The sequence below is a fragment of the Lagenorhynchus albirostris genome, chromosome 16, assembly GCF_949774975.1.
Source record: "Lagenorhynchus albirostris chromosome 16, mLagAlb1.1, whole genome shotgun sequence".
NCBI classification, from domain to species: domain Eukaryota; kingdom Metazoa; phylum Chordata; class Mammalia; order Artiodactyla; family Delphinidae; genus Lagenorhynchus; species Lagenorhynchus albirostris.
In genome coordinates this window covers 3,230,013-3,250,533 of record NC_083110.1, presented here as the reverse complement: position 1 = coordinate 3,250,533, position 20,521 = coordinate 3,230,013, and the positions used below count along the sequence as shown (strand labels likewise).

General features: G+C 40.8%; 1 protein-coding gene across 5 annotated transcripts in view; it reads left to right on the top strand.

Annotated features, from left to right (window-relative positions):
* EGLN1 (egl-9 family hypoxia inducible factor 1) overlaps positions 1–20,180 on the top strand; it is a 57,154-nt gene extending 36,974 nt beyond the window's left edge. Inside the window, exons 2-5 of one of the 5 annotated variants that reach the window (XM_060126243.1) lie at positions 8,733–8,852; positions 13,774–13,910; positions 16,542–16,609; positions 17,636–20,180. In XM_060126243.1, the coding sequence (XP_059982226.1) occupies positions 8,733–8,852; positions 13,774–13,910; positions 16,542–16,609; positions 17,636–17,700 (390 nt within the window). In that variant the 3' untranslated portion in view covers positions 17,701–20,180. Of the gene's footprint in view, positions 1–3,195; positions 3,399–8,732; positions 8,853–12,639; positions 12,801–13,773; positions 13,911–16,541; positions 16,610–17,635 lie in introns of those variants that run through there. The other 4 variants (XR_009536083.1, XM_060126244.1, XM_060126245.1 and 1 more) reach the window with 4 other exon arrangements.
* Positions 20,181–20,521: the final 341 nt, after the last annotated feature.

Sequence of the window (20,521 nt, the reverse complement as noted above, 5' to 3'; positions counted from 1 at the left end):
TTGTTGGGCCATTTGAGGAGTAATTTGGAGCAATACTATTTATTATGTTTCCTTTTTTTTTCCCTGCCTTTTTCATTCCTGTGAGTATGGAGAGAAGAGTCTCTTGGACTTTTTAAAACTTTAACTTATATTAGTAATTATTATGGTTATACTCTGCCTTACTACACAAATTATAACTAGCTGGTATTAAAATATTCTATAGGAGCATAGTAAAAATGTTGAAATTGTTCTTATATTATATGATAGAAGATTAATAAAGAGCTCTCAAAAATCAGTAGAGAAATTATTAATAACCCAATAGGAAAGTGAATAAAGGATGTGAGTAAGCAGTCAACAAAAGAATTAAATAGCAAGTAAAAATGTGAAAAATGTTTACTCATAAATTGAGATGTGATTAAAACAGTAATAATACAAGTTTTTACCTATTTTAAAAGAATGAAACTTAACAGCCGGGGTTGGCAAATGGGTGGGAATATATATGTACTCATACAAAGTATAGGATTCTGAAGGATATTTTGGCAATAAAAGTTTTTAAAGATTTATATTTTCACTTCCAGGAATTTGATTTTAGGGAGTTATTGAGGATGTTTACAGTGATTAGAGCTCCAAAACTGTTCTCAATCACAGTATTGTTTATAATAACAAAAAGTTTTTAAAAACGTTTTAAGGAAACAACGTAAATGCCCTTGTATGTCCTGTTTTATAATATATCTTTAATCATTTACAATTAGTCAAAAAAGAAGAAGTGAAATAATTAGTCAAAATTCATTTACAGTTGGTCAACCTTTGGCTAGTTATTTAACCATTTTCCTGTGATGAGGACAGCAACAAAGCTTAATGAGTTCTTACTCTAAATGAGTTTATTCCATAAGAACGTGTCCTCTGTTCCTTCTCTTCTCCCTACACGCTCTTCCTTCCGTGGCACTCAGTGGCAGCCGCGTCGCTTCCCCTGTCCCCTGTGAAGATGGCGCCTAACCCGCATCTCCAGCCATGACCTCTTTTTGACGTTCCAGACTCGCATTCCCAACTGCCTTTTGAACATCTGCACCCAGATGGCCTAGCAGCATGGCAAACTCAGTATGTCCACAAAAAGGAACTCATCTTTCCCAAACCCATATTTCCTACTTCCAGTAGTGGTCTGTTCATCTCAACCAGACACAAACCCTCTTAAACCGTCTTTGATTCCAGCCTGTCCCTTGCTCTATCGGTGAGAGCGCATACTAAGGCCTCTCACTTTCCTCAGTCTCTACCCCTCCCCATGCTGTTGATCCTTTGTCCTGCTCCCTCTTTCCCCACCCTTCACCAGCTCCCTCCTCTCTGTCAGGCTCTCCTTGCTTTTCTTTGTCTGTTGCAGTTGTGATATGATTGGTCTCCTCAGTGTCGTTTTTCTTCCTGCCCCCTTTCCCAGATCCACCCTGTATTCTACTTGTCGTGTTTCTGAAGCACAGTCCTCTCATCATGTTGCTCCCTTGCCCCAAAATGATGGCTTCCCTCTACCTGTAGTATAAAGGTCCCTTATTCCTGAGTCTGGCCCATCTTACCTTTTCCATTTTCTTCCCTCTTCTCATGAACCCTGGACTTCAGCAAATCTGAGTAATGTTCTTTATTTTCTCATTTAAACCTTCCCTTAGTTTATTCACTCTGTGAATTGAAGTGCCCTCCTCTTCCCTAAAGTCTGCCATGATCTGTCCTAATACTGTCTTGGTACTTCCTTTTACAGTCTTCTCTTTCTACCTGGAATTAGTTGAGTAAGTTTTATCCAGTACTGATCTTCTGAATGGTCTTTATTGCCCTGTGTGGACTAGAGGCTAGTACCAAGAGAGACTGCCCTGGTTCTTATTGCTATTATCCTTTTTCTCTGTGCTAGTTTTATTTTTTCCATGATATAGATTTGAAAAATTCACCTCCCCAAACACAAAGTCTGTTTATTTATGGTGAGATATGTTATTTATAACATTAAAGTTTAGGAAATAAGTCAAGAGCCTTAAAATTTTAAATGCCTGTGGATTGCCCTTCCTCATTACCCCTATTTTTAACATGCTAATTAATGCAGTGAACCAAATTCATAACTTTATGAAGTTTTTAATTGTCTCTTTTAGGAAACGAGATTAACTAAGCAGGTGTAATTGAAATCTGCAGTTTTAAAAACTAGATTATTCTTATAGTAAATACCAACTTGCTGTTAGTCTAGTTCTCTTGATGACCTGTTTTCCCCGTATTTGAGCTAGATTTTGTGGACCCCGGGGGTAGTGAATAGTGGTGGGTGCGTGTGCTTTGGGAATGAAGGAGGAAGAGACTTAAAAGCTGTAACTGCAGGGCTGGAGGAAACCTTCTGCAGCACATCTGGACGTGGGAGGACCGAGCCTTACGCACGTGCGTATCGCTGTGTCAGGTAGGCGGTCAGGCCGAACAGGACCCCACTGGAGCCAGGAACTGGGGAGGCTGCAGAGCCGCCGGTTTTCCCTCTGGGCCCCTCAAGGTCTCTGGGGCCTTTGGCAGGCTTTCTGTTCTCGTTATAGTTCAGTTTTCTGATCTCCAAAATGGATACATTAATTGTACCTAACCTCATAAACTTGTGAAGACACGGTGAGACGGTAATCCTTGCCTGGCTCAAGGTAAGTGCTTACTGAATGTTAACTGTCAACATCTACAAAGGGCAGAGGGCTGGCGACCCTGGGGCAATATAGTTTAATAGAATACATTTTCAGATAGTAAAGCTTCTCCCCCCATTCAGGGTAAATATAGTACTTTGATAGCCTGTAAAATTTTACTTTTCTTGCCTTTGAATCAATGTTTTAAAACAATTCAGTTCAAAAAGGAAAAAGGAAAAAAGTTTCCTGGTTCAACTTCATATTGAATACAAGCCTTCCAGTGCCAGAAATAAATGTCTTCAGATTCCAAAGAGGTATCGCAAACCTCTTCCTTCCTTTTATTCTTAGAGTAAAAAACAAATTTATGGTGTTTCTTATCTTAAGAACGTCCTCAATCATGTATAGTTTCATATCAAAAAGGAAAAAAATAGTATTTAATTGTTTTGCTTATGTTTAAATAGACTTTTCCTAATGGGAAACTGAAATATTTCAACTTGGTGTCTCAAAGAGATGTCAGATTAGGAATGTACCTCAGAATGATATAGTAGGCAATCGCATTGTTTCTTTTTCAGGCTAATGTCTAGACTCTTCCACTGTCTTCCAGCCCAACCCTTATAGGAGTGTGAGGTCGTGTCTGCTGCTCCTCAGAAAGGACAGAAGGATGACCAGGGAGTACCGCTCCAATCCCCAACAACTCTCTAGGGATAGAGATACTTCAGTTTTTCTTCGTCGACTTTAATGCCTTTCCTTATCCTTAGGACCAGTACATACAGTGTAAATCTCTTGGAACAGTTTTACCCTGCATAGGTGTGTCTTACTCCCTGTGGGCTGCTATAACAAAATACCACAGACTGGGTAGCTTATTAACACAGAAATGTATTGCTCACAGCCCTAGGGGCTGGAAAGTCCGAAATCAAGGCGACCATGCGGGTCACTGTCTGGTGAGGGCCCTTTACTGGTTCGTAGCCAGCGACTTCTGGTTGTGTCCTCACATGGTGGAAGGGGCAGGGTTCCCTCCAGAGCCCCTTTGTAAGAGCACTGTTGCATTCATGAGGGCTTCCCCTTTGTGACCTCAGCACCTCCCAAAGGTCCCACCTCCTAAGTCTTTGGGGGTTAGAATTTCAACATGTGAATTTAGGAAGGGACACAAACATTCAGACCATAGCAGTGTGCATTATCTTACAATAATCTTTCATATAAATCCCAGAATACGGAAGCTGCCTTCTTAAAAGCTTTTGCTGTGGCCATCCCCACCCAAGGACCACAGTGGCTCACTGCTGCTGACCTTTCCTGTCCTTCTTCCTTTGCTGAATTTTCAAAATTTCATCCTATTTTTACCAAATTAACTTTACTACTTAAGTAATTAAGTGACAGAGCAGACCGTTATAAAAATACCCCACTGTCCCCTCAGCTGTTTCCTATATTTGTCATGCTTATACTGTTTGCTTTTTATCCCTTCACCTTTCCAAATCACATCTGTCCTTTAAAGATAAGCTGGGGTCATGTGTAGCTCAGAGCCTTGTCCCTTTATTTTATCCCACATGAATAATTCCTTTTTTTCAGAATTATTTTCCTGTTTATTATTTGCACTACTCAGTTTTATCAGTTGATTTGTAAGTGCCCGGTGTTTTCTTTCTTTCCAGTTGCCTGGTGTTTTCTTTCTTTCCAGTTAAGTCCTTTCAGACAGATATCACACTGACCCTTTTTGTAGTGTGATATGGTAGGTATTCCATAAATATTTTTTAATACTGCTAATGACTTCTAGACTAATAACATGCTCAAGCAGGTGAAATCAGGTGTCGAATGAGTTGTTATTAGTTGCTTTATCAAGAGATTAAGAGAAAATAAATTGAATTTATTAAAAGTATTGTGAATAAGAATCTGCATATTAAAAACAAACAAAACAAGAACAGCACTATCAAGAGTCTTTTTTACACAAATACATGTAAAATATACCAGGAAGGGGCTTCCCTGGTGGCGCAGTGGTTAAGAATCTGCCTGCCAGTGCAGGGGACACAGGTTCGATCCCTGGTCCGGGAAGATCCCACATGCTGTGGAGCATCTAACCCCGAGGGCCACAACTACTGAGCTTGCGCTCTAGAGCCCACGAGCCACAGCTACTGAAGCCCGCGCGCCTAGAGCCTGTGCTCCGCAACAAGAGAAGCCACCACAGTGAGAAGCCCAGGCATCACAGCGAAGACCCAACACAGCCAAAAATGAATAAATAAATTTTTTTAAAAATTAAAAAAATATATATATATATATATACCAGGAAAACAAAATTACCAGTTAAGACGTAAAGTGTAAATATTTTTTCAAACCTGGAAGCACTATGTTACATTTAAGGAACTTTAAATTTTGATAATCCAAACCATAGCTAAGGATAACTTTATTTAAATATGAATACTTATTTTAAATATAACAGCTTCCAGATTTCATGAGACGTTATAGAAATACCTTTTTATGTTTTCTAGAATCCAAGTGGGGAGGAGTCTCAGGACACACATGAATTGCTAAGTGCAGTTTCACTGTGTCATTTTTAGGCCACACAGATACTTGAATGAATTTATGATCCTTCCAAATCTTTGCACGTTTCCTACAAAATTTATCTTTCCCCAGAACCTCTAGGAGTGTGGCTCTTTCGGGTCTCAGGTTTTCCGTGACGATCTGCTGTTTCTGGGTATGCTTGGCTCTCCCTTTTCCTCTTAGAGTCTCTAGTTATAGGCACGGAAGGGCTTGTCTGTGCTCTGGGGTCAGGGTCGCCTTGCTTCCTTCTCCTTTACACATCACTCTTATTTTATCGCCACCCGCAGTTAGCTGTAATTATTGATAGGCCGTCTAGTTCGCTGGGTTACGCTGGTGTTTTGCATTTTATCCTTTCACAGTTGTCCTAATGTACTGCTGCCTTTCCTGCGGCTGGTATTGACAGGTCAAGCTGGCAGATAAAATGCAGGCCCTGTGTATCACTGATCCCCTTCTCCTTCCTTCCTTTCTCTACATTTGGTAGCGTCCCTGCCACCAGAGCAGAGCTAAAGGGATCTAGGGGACAGCAGGCCAGGCTAAAGTGGTAATGGCACCTCAGATAATACACTTAGGTGGGCGTGAGTGAGCTATATCAGGGATTACAGAATTTAATTAATACAATTGTTTAAAGCTTTTATTGCATCTTTTATTTTTTCCAAAAGTTTCACTTGGAATTCAAAGGACACAGATAAATGCTGCCCCTAGTTGAAGGCTGGGGCAAGACCAAACAAATGTTTGGCCTCTTCTCATTTCACTGGACCCCCCGCCACAGGTGGCCACCCTCAGGTACCTCCAGTAACCCTAAGGAAAGCGGAGTAGAAGTGACTGACACAAACAGGTCCCATCTTGAGGCATAATCCTGGTGTCTTCAATCCTGTTCTACTCTGGGATGTCTGGCTCATTGTGACTGTTGCTGAGAAACTCCTTTCCTACCCTGTGCATGTTACTAAAACCACTCTTTCACCTAGTGTTTCCATCTTGGTAAATTGTTAGCTCCATTCATTCAGTTACACAGGCTGAAACGAAACCTGCAGTCATCCTTGTCTCTTCCCTACTCTCCGCTTCCGGTCCCTGAGCACATCATGTTGCTTTTCTGCCTTCAGAATACATCCCACCTTGCCACCCTGGTCAGCCTCTTTTTTGTTTTTCTCCTAGAAACAAACTGCAGTAGCGAATTAGCAGTCTTCTTTTTTCACTCTCCACCCCCAGTCCCCCAACACACACACCACAGTCTAGTACAGTGGTCAGTTACGCGGGTTCTTAAACCAGACTGCCTGCATTCATACCTGGGTCAGCTGTCGTATGTCATTAAGAACATGAATTAACCTTTCTGGGCCTCAGTTTCCTTAACAGGTAAATGACGAGGAGGAGGACGATACTAGTTACCTCATACAGTTGTGTCAGATAAGTTATTGTATGTAAATTACTTAGAGTAGCGCTTGGCAAATAGTAAACGTCCAGTGAATGTTAGGTAGTGGGTGACACTGAGGGTATTGCAGTTGTTATTTTTTATTCATACAGAGTCTAAACTGACCACCTTCAGACATTAATCAGATGTGTCCTCCATCGGCCTCCTGTCACTTTTAGAGCAGTATCCTCACCATGGCCTGCAGGACCCCCTCCGACCATCCTCTGCCCTCGCTCCTTTTCCTGCAGCTGTCCTGCTGCTGCCCTCCGCCTGCCACGCCACTGCTGCCTCCGTGCCCGTGGGCCCTCTGCCGGACGTGCTCACCCCGCACACGGACACGCGACTCGCCACTCCCTTCCTTTCATCTCTGCTCAGTGTTAGATCCTCAGAGCGGTCAGAGTATCCTTCTGTCGTTTTCTGTATCCTTCAGCTTAACACATTATTGACCGGAGATGTATTAACGCCACAGACGTTAGTTTCTGCAAAAATCCCCCAGTCAATAATGTGTTATCTTTTCATAAGATATGAAGAAAATCATCGCTACCTAACATCACGTTATATATCTGTTTGTTGATTATTAACCCCACTATGCTGAGTTCCATAATAAATGAAAGCAAGAGACTTTGTTCATCATTTTAGCCCCAGGCCCTTTCATGTACATAGTAGGTGGTCAAGAGGTGTTTGTTAAATGGAGGGATAGGGTGGGGTGGGGTGGGGTGGATGATCTAAGAAAGATTTTCCCATTTGTTCTTACCCGAGAAATGCTGAGGTTACAAACCAGATAGTTGGAGGGAGGCCTGAGTAAACTTTCTCGAGATGAGAACTCCTTAGGGAAGAGTTCAGGTTGATTTTTCTTTTCTTTTCTTTTCTTTTTCCTTTTTTGTTGATAAGAATGTATCAAGTAATTTACCATAATTGTCTCAATTAATCATATATGGATTAGTTGCATTATTAAATTAGTACCTTTTTATAGTTAATGTTCAAGGTCTGCTACATATGCCTTTCCTTTGCAGCTAATGACAAGGAAATTGGGTTTATCTTTTATTGAGCATTATTAAATGCAAGAAACATGTCATTCTCCCTCTTATTACAACCTCAGGTCACAAGAAGAGGGATTTAAAGTCTGTCTAGAATTACGAAAAATAGAGACATAAGCAATCTTCACCAAAAATTCTTCTTCTGATAAAGAGCAGTAGGTCCAGGTGTCTATGAAAATGTGATTTTTTTTTTTTAAGCATTCAGGTTTAAAATGCTTTCTAGTCCCTCAGAGATAGAACAGAGTTATTTGTTCACTTAGGAATTTTAAAAATTAGCATTTGCCATTTATCTTAAATAATGATGTAATTTAATTACTGTTTGATGACTGTACTAATTCATTGACACTAATACTTATCCATTAACTTTAACACGTGGAGAAATTAGAGAAATAAAGAATTTCAAGAATAACTGGTAATCTTGAGCATCTTTGTTTTTGTTTTCTTCGTAATTCCTGAGATTTAAAAAAAATTACCCTTACTAATTTCACTTCATTATAATGTACTACATTTCTAGGACATGCAAGTTATTTTTTGCTTTTTATTTTGGGCCTCTCTTACGCCTGCATACTTAAACCCAGCAGTCTTCTGAACTACATCTTGTTATAATCTGAGTGAAAAAATGACTTTCTGATTTGAAGAGGGGTTCGTCACATGCTAATTTGTCATTTAGCCTTTTTTAAAAAATCACTGACATTAAATGAGTTAGTGTTTGGAGTTGATCTTCTAAATTGTGTCTATCCAAATTGGTACCACTCAGAGATGGTATCAGAGGATGTGTGTGACTGTCGGACGGTAACGCAGGTGTTCTGTGGCGAGCTCAGGGAGGGTGGCCATCCCCCATGGAGCAGGACAAAGCCCACCTGATCTTGATTATCGGCATGAGTGACGATCACGAAAGAGGTCCTGCAGGCTTTCCCATCCTTCCACAGCAGCTTTTCCCATCGCTGTGACGCAGAATTCACCACACTTTGCATTGTTCACCAGCCTACCCTGTGTTTTTTCTTAATGTCAACATAGAAGATTTTTACCTCTTCTATTTACAAACATGATTTTTATTAGAGAAAGAATTTAAGCGTAAGTCAGAGTAGCCAAAAATCAGAGATCTTTGCTGTAAGCTGTTTTCCCTTTTTATTCATACGTGGACTTTAAAATTTATTATTATTATTATTACAGGCCATGGTTGCTTGTTATCCAGGCAACGGAACGGGTTATGTACGTCATGTCGATAATCCAAATGGAGATGGAAGATGTGTGACATGTATATATTATCTTAATAAAGACTGGGATGCCAAGGTATGTCACCTCATTGAGCATTTTTTTTTCTTACAGGTATTTTTTCCTCACAAGTAGTGTTAAGATTCATACTCCTCGTAGGTGAGACTGTCTTTAAAACGTGGCACAGTTAAACATTCCTCCTTAGGTATGTTTCACTCAGGTATCGGGAGTGGATCTTAGTTAACATGAAACAGATCCTCATAGAGCTCAAAAAGTAGATTCCCTTATTTCGGATGTTGAAACATTCATATCCAAAATTTAACAAAAGTATCTTTTATTAAAATAATATCCCTTCTAGTAGTTTTTATAAAAACACTTCTGAGAGTGTTTGTTTTATCACGACTTTTGCGGGAGATTATGTATTATGATTATGAAGAGTTATTTGCTCTTTAGCGCCTGCATTTCGTGCTTTGCATTGTTGCAGAGGTGTTGTCTGGCACTGGGCTATGGGATATAGGAGGCAGGATTTCTTTGTCCCCGGATTATGAAAAGCTAGTTTATCGGTACTGAAAAATCCTGTAAAACCAGTTCGAATGTGCAGCATATCCAATTTCTTGTGTTGCAAATATTTATTCCCTTAACATCAGCCTGAGTTTCACTTAAGTTTAAATGATTTAAACTTTAGAAGTGTGTCATGTATTATTGCACTGGAGGTTGTATCAACTAATTTTTGGTTGAATTTTGTAAAAAATCTCTTTTTACTTACATGTAATGAAGCAAAATATTTAAATAGAAAAGTGAACATAATGTATAGCCCAGTGGATTTTCAGAGAGTGAACACACTCGTGTAGCCAAGGTAATTTTTAAAAAATCAAATAACCTTTAAAACAAACACCTTCTTCCACCACATGCATACACACATAAATGGAAATCACGAGGTCTTAAATGTACAAAAACTTAGTCCTGTTCTAAAAGCAAATCCTAAAACTTAGAGTATGCTCACGGTGATCCAGTCATCTTTCCATATCATATACTGATTTAAAGAATTTCCTCTGTCCTTGATACTCTATGTAGAAAACCCTAAAGATTCCACACAGAAACTGTTAGAACTGATAAATGAATTCAGCAAGGTAGCAGGATACAAGATTAATATACAGAAATCTGTTGCATTTCTTTACACTAACAATGAAATACCAGAAAGAGAAAGTAAAAAAAATTCTGTTTAAAATCACATCATAAAAAGAATATATCTAGGAATAAATCTAACCAAGGAGGTGAAGGACTTATATGCTGAGAACTATAAGACACTGATAAAGGAAATCAAAGGTGATGCAAGGAAAAGGGAAGATATTCCATGCTTTTGGATTGGAAGAATTAATATAGTTAAAATATGGCCATATAACCCAAAGCAGTCTACAGATTTAATGAAATCCCCATCAGATTAGCCATGACATTTTTCATATAACTAGAACAGATCATCCTAAAATTCATATAGAATCACAAAAAAAACAGAATTGCCAAAGTGATCCTGAGGAAAAAGAACAAAGCTGGAGGCACAGCCCTCCCGGACTTCAGACTATACTCCAAAGCTACAGTACTCAAAAGAGTGTGGTGTTGGCACAGAAACAGACATATGGATTGGTGAGACAGAATAGAGAGCCCAGAAACAAACCCACACACCTACGGTCAGTTAATCTTTGACAGAGCAGGCAAGAATATACAGTGGAGAAAAGACAGTCTCTTCAGCACGTGGTGCTGGGAAAGTTGGACAGCCGCATGTAAATCAGTGAAGTTAGAACACACCTTCACACCATGCACAAAAATAGACTCAAAATGGCTTAAAGACTTAAATATAAGACATGACAGCATAAAACTCCAAGAGAACACAGGCAAAACATCGTACCAATGTTTTTCTTAGGTCAGTCTCCCAAGGCAATAGAAACAAAAGCAAAAATAAACAAATGGAACCTAATCAAACTTATAAGCTTTTGCACAGCAAGGGAAACCATAAACAAAAAGAAAAGACAGCCTATGCGCTGGGAGAAAATATTTGCAAACAGTGCGACCGACAAAGGCTTAATTTCCAGAATATACAAACAGCTCATACAATTCAATAACAAAACAAACAAACAACCCAATCAGAAAATGGCAGAAGAACTAAGTAGACATTTCTCCAAAGAAGACATGCAGATGGCCAACAGACACAGGAAAAGATGCTCAACATTACTAATTATCAGAGAAATGCAAATCAAAAGTACAATGAGGTAACACCTCACAGAACGGTCAGAATGGCCATCATCAAAAAGTCTACAAATAATAAATGCTGGAGAGGGTGTGGAGAAAAGGGAACCCTCTTGCACTGTTGGTGGGAATGTAAATTGGTGCAGCCACTATGGAGAACAGTATGGAGGTCCTTAAAAAATTAAAAAGAGTTACCATATGATCCAGCAATCCCACTCCTGGGCATGTATCTGGAAAAGACGAAAGCTCTAATTCAAAAAGATACATGCACCCCAGTGTTCATAGCGGCACTACTTACAATAGCCAAGGCATGGAAGCAACCTAAGGGTCTATCAACAGAGGAATGGATAAAGAAGATGCAGTACATATATACAATGGAATACTACTCAGGTACAAAAAAGAACAAAATAATGCCATTTGCAGCAACATGGATGGACTTAGAGTTTATCATGCTAAGTGAAGTAAGTCAGACAGAGAAAGACAAATATTATATGATATCACTTATATGTAGAATCTGAAAAATATTACAAATGAACTTATTTACAAAATAGAAACAGACTCAGACATAGAAAACAAACTTATGGTTACCAGAGGGGAAAGTGGGGAGGGATAAATTGGGAGTATGGGATTAACAGATGCACACTGCTATATCTAGAATAGGGAAACAAGGATTTACTATACAGCACAGGGAACCGTATCCGATATCTTGTAATAAACTATAATCGACAAGAATTTTTAAGAAAGAATAATATAGATATGCACACATATGTGTATAACCGAATCACTCTGCTGTACATCTAAAACTAACACAATATTGTAAATCAACTATACCTCAATAAAATGACTAAAGTTTAGAATTAAAAAAAAAAAGAGCAAGTAACAAAACAAATGCAAGAATAGAAAGTATTATAGAAGTGTGACAAGTAGTTAAAAGTAAAAAACGTTACTTTTCTGGGAAAAAAAAAGAATTTCCTCTGTCCTACTCCAAGTTCAAGGTAGAGGTAAGTTTTACTGCTAAGTATATTTTGAGGCATTATGTCAACAAGCATGGTTTTTTGTTATAGCTTTTAAAGTTTGAAATAGAGACATAAAATTGGTAATTCACCTTGAGCCCAACACACAAAACAAATTGCTATAAATTTGGTTAGAATTAAAATTTTTTTTCCGATTTTGTGAATATCTAGAAAACTATGAATATGTTTGATCAACTCTTAAATTTTACATTTTGTTAGAATCTAGGTTCTTTCTAGGCTGATCTTTTAATTTTTATATGACCTGTCCAAGGTCATTAATACGTTGTTTTTAAATTAGCATATAAGCAGAAAAAAATCTTCAGTATTTTTATATGTAAAACTGAAAACTTTCACTGCAAGATTGCACTGAATATGTACACTGTGGCAGAAGTTGTTCTGGGTGCTGGAAACAGCAGAAATAGAACTATCCCTCCTAGAGCTTGGGCTGGAGTGGAGGATACAGATCAGTAGACGGACGATTACACTTGGCGCTGCCAAGTGCAGGACAGATTGCTGTGGGAACACGTGGGAGCCCGCCTAATTCAGGGATCAGGGAACGTTTCCCAGAGGAAGAATGGTAGCTTCAACTACGTGTTTCTGAACATTTTCAGCAGATGGCCTGTGCTATTCCCGGCGACTCCAGTGAAAGGGCGGAGGGCAGGGGGAGAGAAAAGAGGCATGTTCTCGGTCACAGTCTAGAGCTCCTTTAAAAGATGTCTGCACGAGTGCTTTGGCAGTCGCTCGGAACAACGCTGGAACCTGAGGAAGGAAGGCAAGGGAACCGGGTAGCTTGAATCTGCCTTACTTGACAGTGAGCCTGTAAACAGCTTCTCTGGCTGTAGTGGAACCGAGGAACAGGCTCAGCCTCCATGGTGTCTTGATCAAGTATCAATGTGCCTTTCAGTTGAAGAGTCTACCTGTTAGGAGTTGAGTTTTCCAAGGGTGAAGAGCTACTCACTTGGGTCGGGTTTACCTCGCTTTACTCCCCCCCACCCAGATTATAATTACCACAAGGACCACATCTGTCTGAATTATTTCCTACTCTGCTCCCAGGGCCCAGGACAGGGCCCAGAACAATAGACATCCAGTCAGTATTGGAATGAATAGGTAAGTCCATCTGGTCCAAACAGAGAAGGATATTTGCTGGGGTAAATAGTAATGATCCTTTGTGAAGGGAGTCCAGTTGTATAGGCAGGGAGTCATCGATGTGTCAGGCCCAGTCTGGGGAGGGAGAGCTACAGTTTCTAATAATGACTGCAGCGCTGATGATAAATGACACTTTGTACTGATTTAGTGAGTTCCTTAAATAAGAGGCATTAGATTTGGCAAGGGCAAAGAGCTAGTTCTTTGACATACTTAAACCATTTGTAGTAATTTAGTCAACATGACTAGATATGGCTACATTTTTAAGAGTAGGTTAGGCAGATCATCACCATACATAAATAAGAAATGCTTACTACTTTTTCAGGCTTTCAAGTGTCATTTTAAGACTTTTGAGTTCAGATCATATACATCTGTCTCATCAAGTATTTACAAAATTCTCTGAAAGAAGGAACGAATGTTTCCTTGTATTGATTGGTGCATGTACTTGAAATCTCAGCTCACCTTCCCACCTCGTTAACCGAGATATGTTTGTGAATAATTGATTTAAGACTTCGGATATCCTGAATTGGTCTTTTCCCCCCTAAATTTAATTTTGTAGCATTCTTGGTCACTCACGCTTACGTATTTGGCCCTTTTCCTAGGTAAGTGGAGGTATACTTCGAATTTTCCCGGAAGGCAAGGCCCAGTTTGCCGACATTGAACCCAGGTTTGATAGACTGCTGTTTTTCTGGTCCGACCGTCGCAACCCTCATGAAGTGCAGCCAGCATACGCTACAAGGTAGTACTCCTCCCCTTCAGGAAGAAGTGGTCAAGAGCACGTAGGGTAGCAGGGGGTGGCTGGGGTGAACATGGACATTTTCTAATGCGTACTTTCCTGCTCTTCACCTGCCTTTCTTTATCAGAGGGCCTCGGTCGTAACTGTTTAATTTGAATAATTCTGTAAGATGGATTCACAGTTGGTACCAAATGCTTGTGAGTCTCTTTGCACAGCCACTCCGTGTCTGGGGTCAGTCAGGGGAGCACGGGGCTCCCGTCTTCCCTTAACTATGATCCATTCTCGGATCTGGTGAGAGTATTCACTTGGGGAATAAAGATTAGATAGAGAAGGGAAAGGGCAACTTTGTTAAAGGTGGTCCGGCAGGGGTGGGGGGCAGAGGGATGACGTAGAAAAATGATACAGAAGAGAAAAACACATAACCAGAGAGTAGAAATACAGAAGAAGAAGAGTAGAGCAAAGCCAAGTGGAGAAGAGGTATTTGGGAGTTAATGTTAGAAAACTCACCCTTCAGCTTCAACAGTAAGCGTCTGTGAGGCTTGTTACACGCTCCTCTGCATTATTTTCTACGTTACACTCTCTTCCTACAAAGTTTAGTTTTCTAAACCTATTATGTTTAACGTATTCTTAAAAACATTTCTTTTACCATTTACCATGACCCAATTAAAATGTTTAGACTGTTAAAATGGAAGATGTTACAGACATTGTTATCAAAATGAATATTTGGGGAAAAAAGTGCTCCTTTTTAAATACCTATTCTTCATTGTAGAAGGGACTTTGACCTTACGGTAGTGAATCACTGGCACGCATTTGCCTAGGTCCCTTAGATACACTGGGAGAAGAGCTGCCTCTTGATAATGATGTTAGAGACGGGCCAGCAGTTGATGAGGTTCAAGCTCTGCAGACTTTGTCACCTGTCCCTCCTTCTGGCTTCTCTCCGAGCCATGTCGCCTCAGCCGTAATTCATCATAGTGAGTGCCGGCTGAGTGGTGTGGCTAGCGGCCAAAAGAATCCCTGGGTGGAGGCCGGGGGTCCCGTCACATCACACGGCGCGCCGTCCTGAATCCCCGCCTCGCCTCCCGTCCCCCCGGTGCCCGTCTCTGCCCTAGAGACCGCTTCACAGACATTGCTTTTTATGGAATCTCGGATACGGTGTGGTTGTAGCCTTTCTAGATGAAGACAGAACCGACATTTTAGGTGGTAAATAGATGGCAGACGATTAGGGAGTGCTCCAGGGGTTTGGAGGAGGGAGACAGGCCTGTTGAATTGGAATCGATGGGTCCAGTGTTACCACTGGGCCTGGAGTGTGGGGAGCAGGGAGTAGGGCAGCGTCGGCCTCTGCCGGGAGCGGGGGCGGCTGTGGAAGTCCCAGCAGAGGGGGACGTGGGGACGTGGGGACGAGGGGCCTCTTAACAGATGGCTGGAGGGAGAGGCAGGGGAAGCAGAGCCACGCCTGCTGCTCTGCAGCTGTCTTCTGGGAAGGCCTTGGGGCAGGTGTTAGAACTCTGATGACTACGTAACTGAAAGTGTAGGGCAGGTGCGGAAGACATACCGAAGTGTTTGTGCGTGCACTTCCCTATTGCCACGGCCGCCTGACAGGAGAGAAGAGGCTGCGTGGCAGGGGAGGGGCTGGAGCTCTGGACGCCGGGAGGCCAGACCTCGAGCTCAGCTCTGCCCCTTTGCAGCTGAGTGGCCTGGGGCTTCGGCCTTCCCCGCTGCCCAGACTCCCAGCCTCCACTCTACTCTGCCTTTGACTCATTGCTTCCGACCTGTTACAGGATTTAGTTCTGCCACGTTTGCTGGCTCTTCATTTGATCAGTCAGTGTTGCTTTGCCCCCAGCGAACACTGGCCAGAAGCCGCAGGACACTCTGACCGATGGCTGCGTTCTACTCAGGCGCTGGTCATGTGCAGCGGGCTTCCACTTCCTGCGGTGTGTGCACATTTCCCACGTTATTGGTACCAAAAGCTGTAACTAAGTGGTATTTAATAAACCAGAGATTCTTCAGTATTTGTGAAATGAGATATTCCAAGTGAGTGATGAAATTTTCAGAAAAATGAAACAAAACATAGTATAATTGCTTTGATAAAAATCCTAAAACATTCTTAGCATAATGTAACTTTCTTGATGACTCCAGGTTGTAAAATTGTAAACCCCCATCACGATTCTTTGCCGGTATGTGTGTAGTGGTGTCCTTAGAAGTGGTGGAGACTTAGCCCTCCCTTGCTCTACAGGGCCCCTGGCCTTGAGTCCTTCTCTGCTTTTCTTTTAGAACTTGTGCTATTGATAGCGTGCTTTTTCTGTAACAGCCACTCTTACCTTCTTACTGTCTGTTTCTGATCTGCTGTGGGCTTGCAAAACAGATAATCAAGTAGGTTAAGTAGGTGTTAAGAAAGTCATAAAAACTCATCAACTCTGCAACATGAATTTTAGCTACTCCTGGCTCTCTGCCATACTCCTGAGCACTGGGACTACTGGTTAAGTGAGTGGGCTGTTGCTCCGCTCCCTTATCATCTGATGTCACCCCAAGTTAGGCATTATTTTGGCGTTACAAGTTTTAGTAGACCTTTGCAACAGAATACCCTTTGTTTTCCCCAGTGTGATCATTCTTACCCTATTCTGAATTTTCTTTTAGGTACGCAATAACTGTTTGGTATTTTGATGCAGATGAGAGAGCACGAGCTAAAGTAAAATATCTAACAGGTAAACATCTGGGGCCAGGGTACACCGGAAGGAAGAGACCCCGCAGCCAGGCAGGGCTTTCCGTGAGCCAGAAGACTGGCTCCTTGTTTCCGTCTGATTCTTAGTTCCCCTATTGAAGAGGGCTGCTCTTAAGTCATCTTCATTGTTATCTTGAACCGTCACAATTGCCCAAAGATGAGGAAAGTTTGAGACAAAGAAGTCTGGGAAAATCGTTTGAGTCCAAGCTGAGTTTTTCTGTGGTAATCCTTTTCAGTCACAGGCTGGCTTCCTCTCATTCTCCCCGCAGAGGAAAGGTAATAATATCCTTTCCGTGTTAGATGTACGTGCTCTGAAGAGTACTCCAGGTCTGCCATGTAAAATGTGGACATGAAGAAAATTAATACAAAGGGGATGAATTGACATGCTGAAATCAGTAAAGCAGACAGGCATGTGGAGTCCATGTCTGCCAGTGGCGTCCATAGGTCACCCCCAGTTACGGGTTATCTCCTGGAGCGGTTGGGTCTGAGGTTTCCATCGGATGGACCACTGACCTGTCTTGTCTTTAACCCTACCTTGTATCTCCACAAACCTGCTCAAGTTCATTCATATTACTGATTTAACTAGCTGTATATTCATGAGCCCGTTGATAATCCCACATCAGCCTTTTATAAAACTATAAAAATTGAATGTTCACGCATTTTCTGTGTATTTTTAAAGTTTATTTGGGACAGAAGCCTAGTAGTGTGCTTTCAGTGATGCTGAACACACTGTGCTCTTACAGCAGTTTGATTTGCTTTTCAAATAAAAGGAGACAAAAATCATTATCTCTGTGTAGAGAATGATTTTTCCCTTTGAGGGTTTACTAGTTCAGCGTCTGTGCATGCCTCGTAATACAGTCCTGAGGGTAACTTTTGGAAGTGCAAGCATGATCGTTTTCAGATGATGTGTGTTTGCAAAGCTGAAACGCTGTGCATACTGTTAGGAACTTAGTGGGAAGCAGTACTCTGGTGCTTACCGAATGAATGAATTTTTTTTTTTACCTTGCAGGTGAAAAAGGTGTGAGGGTTGAACTCAATAAACCTTCTGATTCAATCAGTAAAGACGTCTTATAGAGCCTTTGATCCAGCAATACCCCACTCATCTACAGTAATTATTGACGCTGTTTGTTAACTTGTGAATACGAATAAATGGGACAAAGAAAATAGACCACCAGTTGGCAATTTAAGGAAACCAACAACTTTTTTGTGTTGCATCAAAACGAAGATTTTGACTGTGTGGCTTTGTACTGCATGATTGACTCCAAACCTGTGATGGGAGGAATATAAGTTATCAGCTGAAAGTGGTATTTACATCTGGACATGAGATAAGTGCCCTAGGTGGAACTTTTTCACTCTTATATTTGCCAGGTCTGTCGTCTAGCTGACTGCATTGCATCTCTCCCTTTTTTATATAGTCAAGTTTGAATTTGAAGTAATTTTTATATGATCAGGTACAATTTATCAAAACTGAATTGAGAAAAAAATTACAGTATTATTCCCCCAAATAGCATCAATCTATTTTTGTAAACCTCTTCGTACTATTAAATTTTGCCCTAAGAGGCCTCTTATAATGATTGTTGCCAGTGACTAATGATTACTTTAATTTTCTTTTTACTTAAAATAAGAAAAGGAGCACTTTAATCACCAGCTGAAAAATCCGATTGTTTTGTGTCCTGTCTTACACTAATTTGGACTCTTAGAAATTGCTGCTGTTGTTTTCCTGACATTGTTAGTAGTGAAACATAACAGTAAAGCCATCACCGTTTACTACCAATAACTTCTAGTTCATGCTTTATAAGAAAACATACACAGTAAAAAGGTTTTATCTTTTAAGTTACATTTAAAAAAACTAAAGTGACTGGCACTAAATGAACTTGAGGTTATCCTCAGCATCAAGTTCCCAAGATAAAGGGCTTTCTTATGCTTTCAGGTATATATATCCTATAGATGTAGAAGATACTGTCCCCTTTCCTAAGACTTTTCCTTTTGCTTCCCGTCAAGTTGATTGTACTTTCAATTTTGCTGTTAACGTTTTCTTCCTACTCCTGTGCCCATCTGGTCAGCAGATCAGCACCTCGTTCCTGTTGGGTAGCGTCAAGGGGAGGCTGTGCGCATTCAGACTGAACGGTGTTGGTAGAGACTTAACGTTAGTGACGCCTCAGACCCCTGCTGACACACTCCCCAGACATGACGCTCTTCGTCAGTACCGAAAGATGGATGTTTAGCTTACAAACACAAAACACAAAGCAGAAAAACAGATACTTTTATGTTTCATGAGTTTGCTTTTTCACTTTTCAGGAAAAAAAGAGGGAATACTACAAAATCACACAAGGCCTCCCAGACTTCTGTTATTTAACACCTGAATTAGGATGGGTGTCTTAGACTTCAGTTTCCTAGGCTCTTCAGCAAAGCCCTAAGGGTGGTATCTGTATTTTGCGTGAATTATGGGTGTAAGACCTTTGCCCACTTCAGTTTTCTATCTCTATCCTTAATCTTCTTTGCCAAAATAATGTGAGTGTACAGAAATATTTCTGTATATTTCAACCTATGACAGTTTTAGCATCTGTATAGTTTGTACTCAATTAGAGACCTTTTCTATGGAAAGCTCAGTAATTTTTATTAAAAGATTGCTATTGTTCATGTAAAACATGAAAAAAAAATTGTTTAGTGAACTGACAGTGTGGACTTAGGGTGGGATTGAATATTCAGTATTGTGATCTCACTTCCGGAGAACTTGCAGGAGACAATTACAGTTGACTGTTGTTTTTCCTCGCCCGCGTGCAGTTTCGTTCCGCTTCCTCTCCTAGTTCCATAGAATACAGCGGAGCGTCTCGACAGTAAGTGCCTCTGCCCCCTGCCCTCCACACTCCCCGAGCGCAAGTTGTCTTTGCCACCCGGCCTGCGGTGCAGTGCGCTGCCTGAGGCCACAACTCAAAAAGCGCTGTTATTTTTAGGTCTAGTAGAAATCGTATGATGTGGATGGGAGGCTTGTCTGTGAAGGTGTACAGCAACAGCCTTTTAATCTGGGAGCCCCTGTGTCATTCAGATGTGTTTCTCTGCAGTTGTGCAAAGTGTCAGATTCTACTACCTGTGGGTTTTGCTCACCAGACAGGTTTTAAGTTTTGGTTTTTTGTGTTTTTTTGTTTTTGTTTTTGGAAAAGTTTATATAAGTTCTTGGAGATTGTTGTGAAAGGATTGAGAAATCGGGATAGCCATTCCTTTAATATCCATTTAAAATCTGTTCATTTCATGTTAGTGGGACCGTTAACTTGTCACCAAGCAGGACTCTATATAAAACAAAATTTAAAACTTTTTGTGGCCTATATGTGTTTAATCCTGGTTAAAGATAAAGCTTCTAATGCTGTTTTCATTCACCATATTAACCAGTCGTAAAACACAGACCTTTATCCACAGCAGGCAAAGAATTTGAGGATTCATCTACAGATAGACTATAAAGTCATGTAATTTGAGAAGCGGCGTTTCATTATGAAAAAGCTCTCCAGATGCTTGTAAAGCTAATCTAATTAAAAAGATGTATAAATGTTCTTGAAGAAATTATGCTTCTTTCCGCCTGTCTTGTTTTTTTTTTAATCCTTTATCATACGCTGACTTTCTTAATGGGCCCTTCCGTCAGATAATGTGCTTTTCTATCACACATCTCTGGTTCAGTCCAGAGCGTTTGGTATTGCTTTTTATAAATGATAACGGGGAAGAGAGAGAACAGTAAACATGGGAGTCCGACAATTTCAGCAACATCCTGGGAGTAGCTGAACTGGGTCCACGGGCTCCATGACCTCTGGCTGGATTCTCAACATTTGGATTCTTGCCCTTTTACTAGGATTTTTATGCTGTCGAGCATATCTGTGTCGCCCCTCTGCTGCAAAAAGGAAGGGCC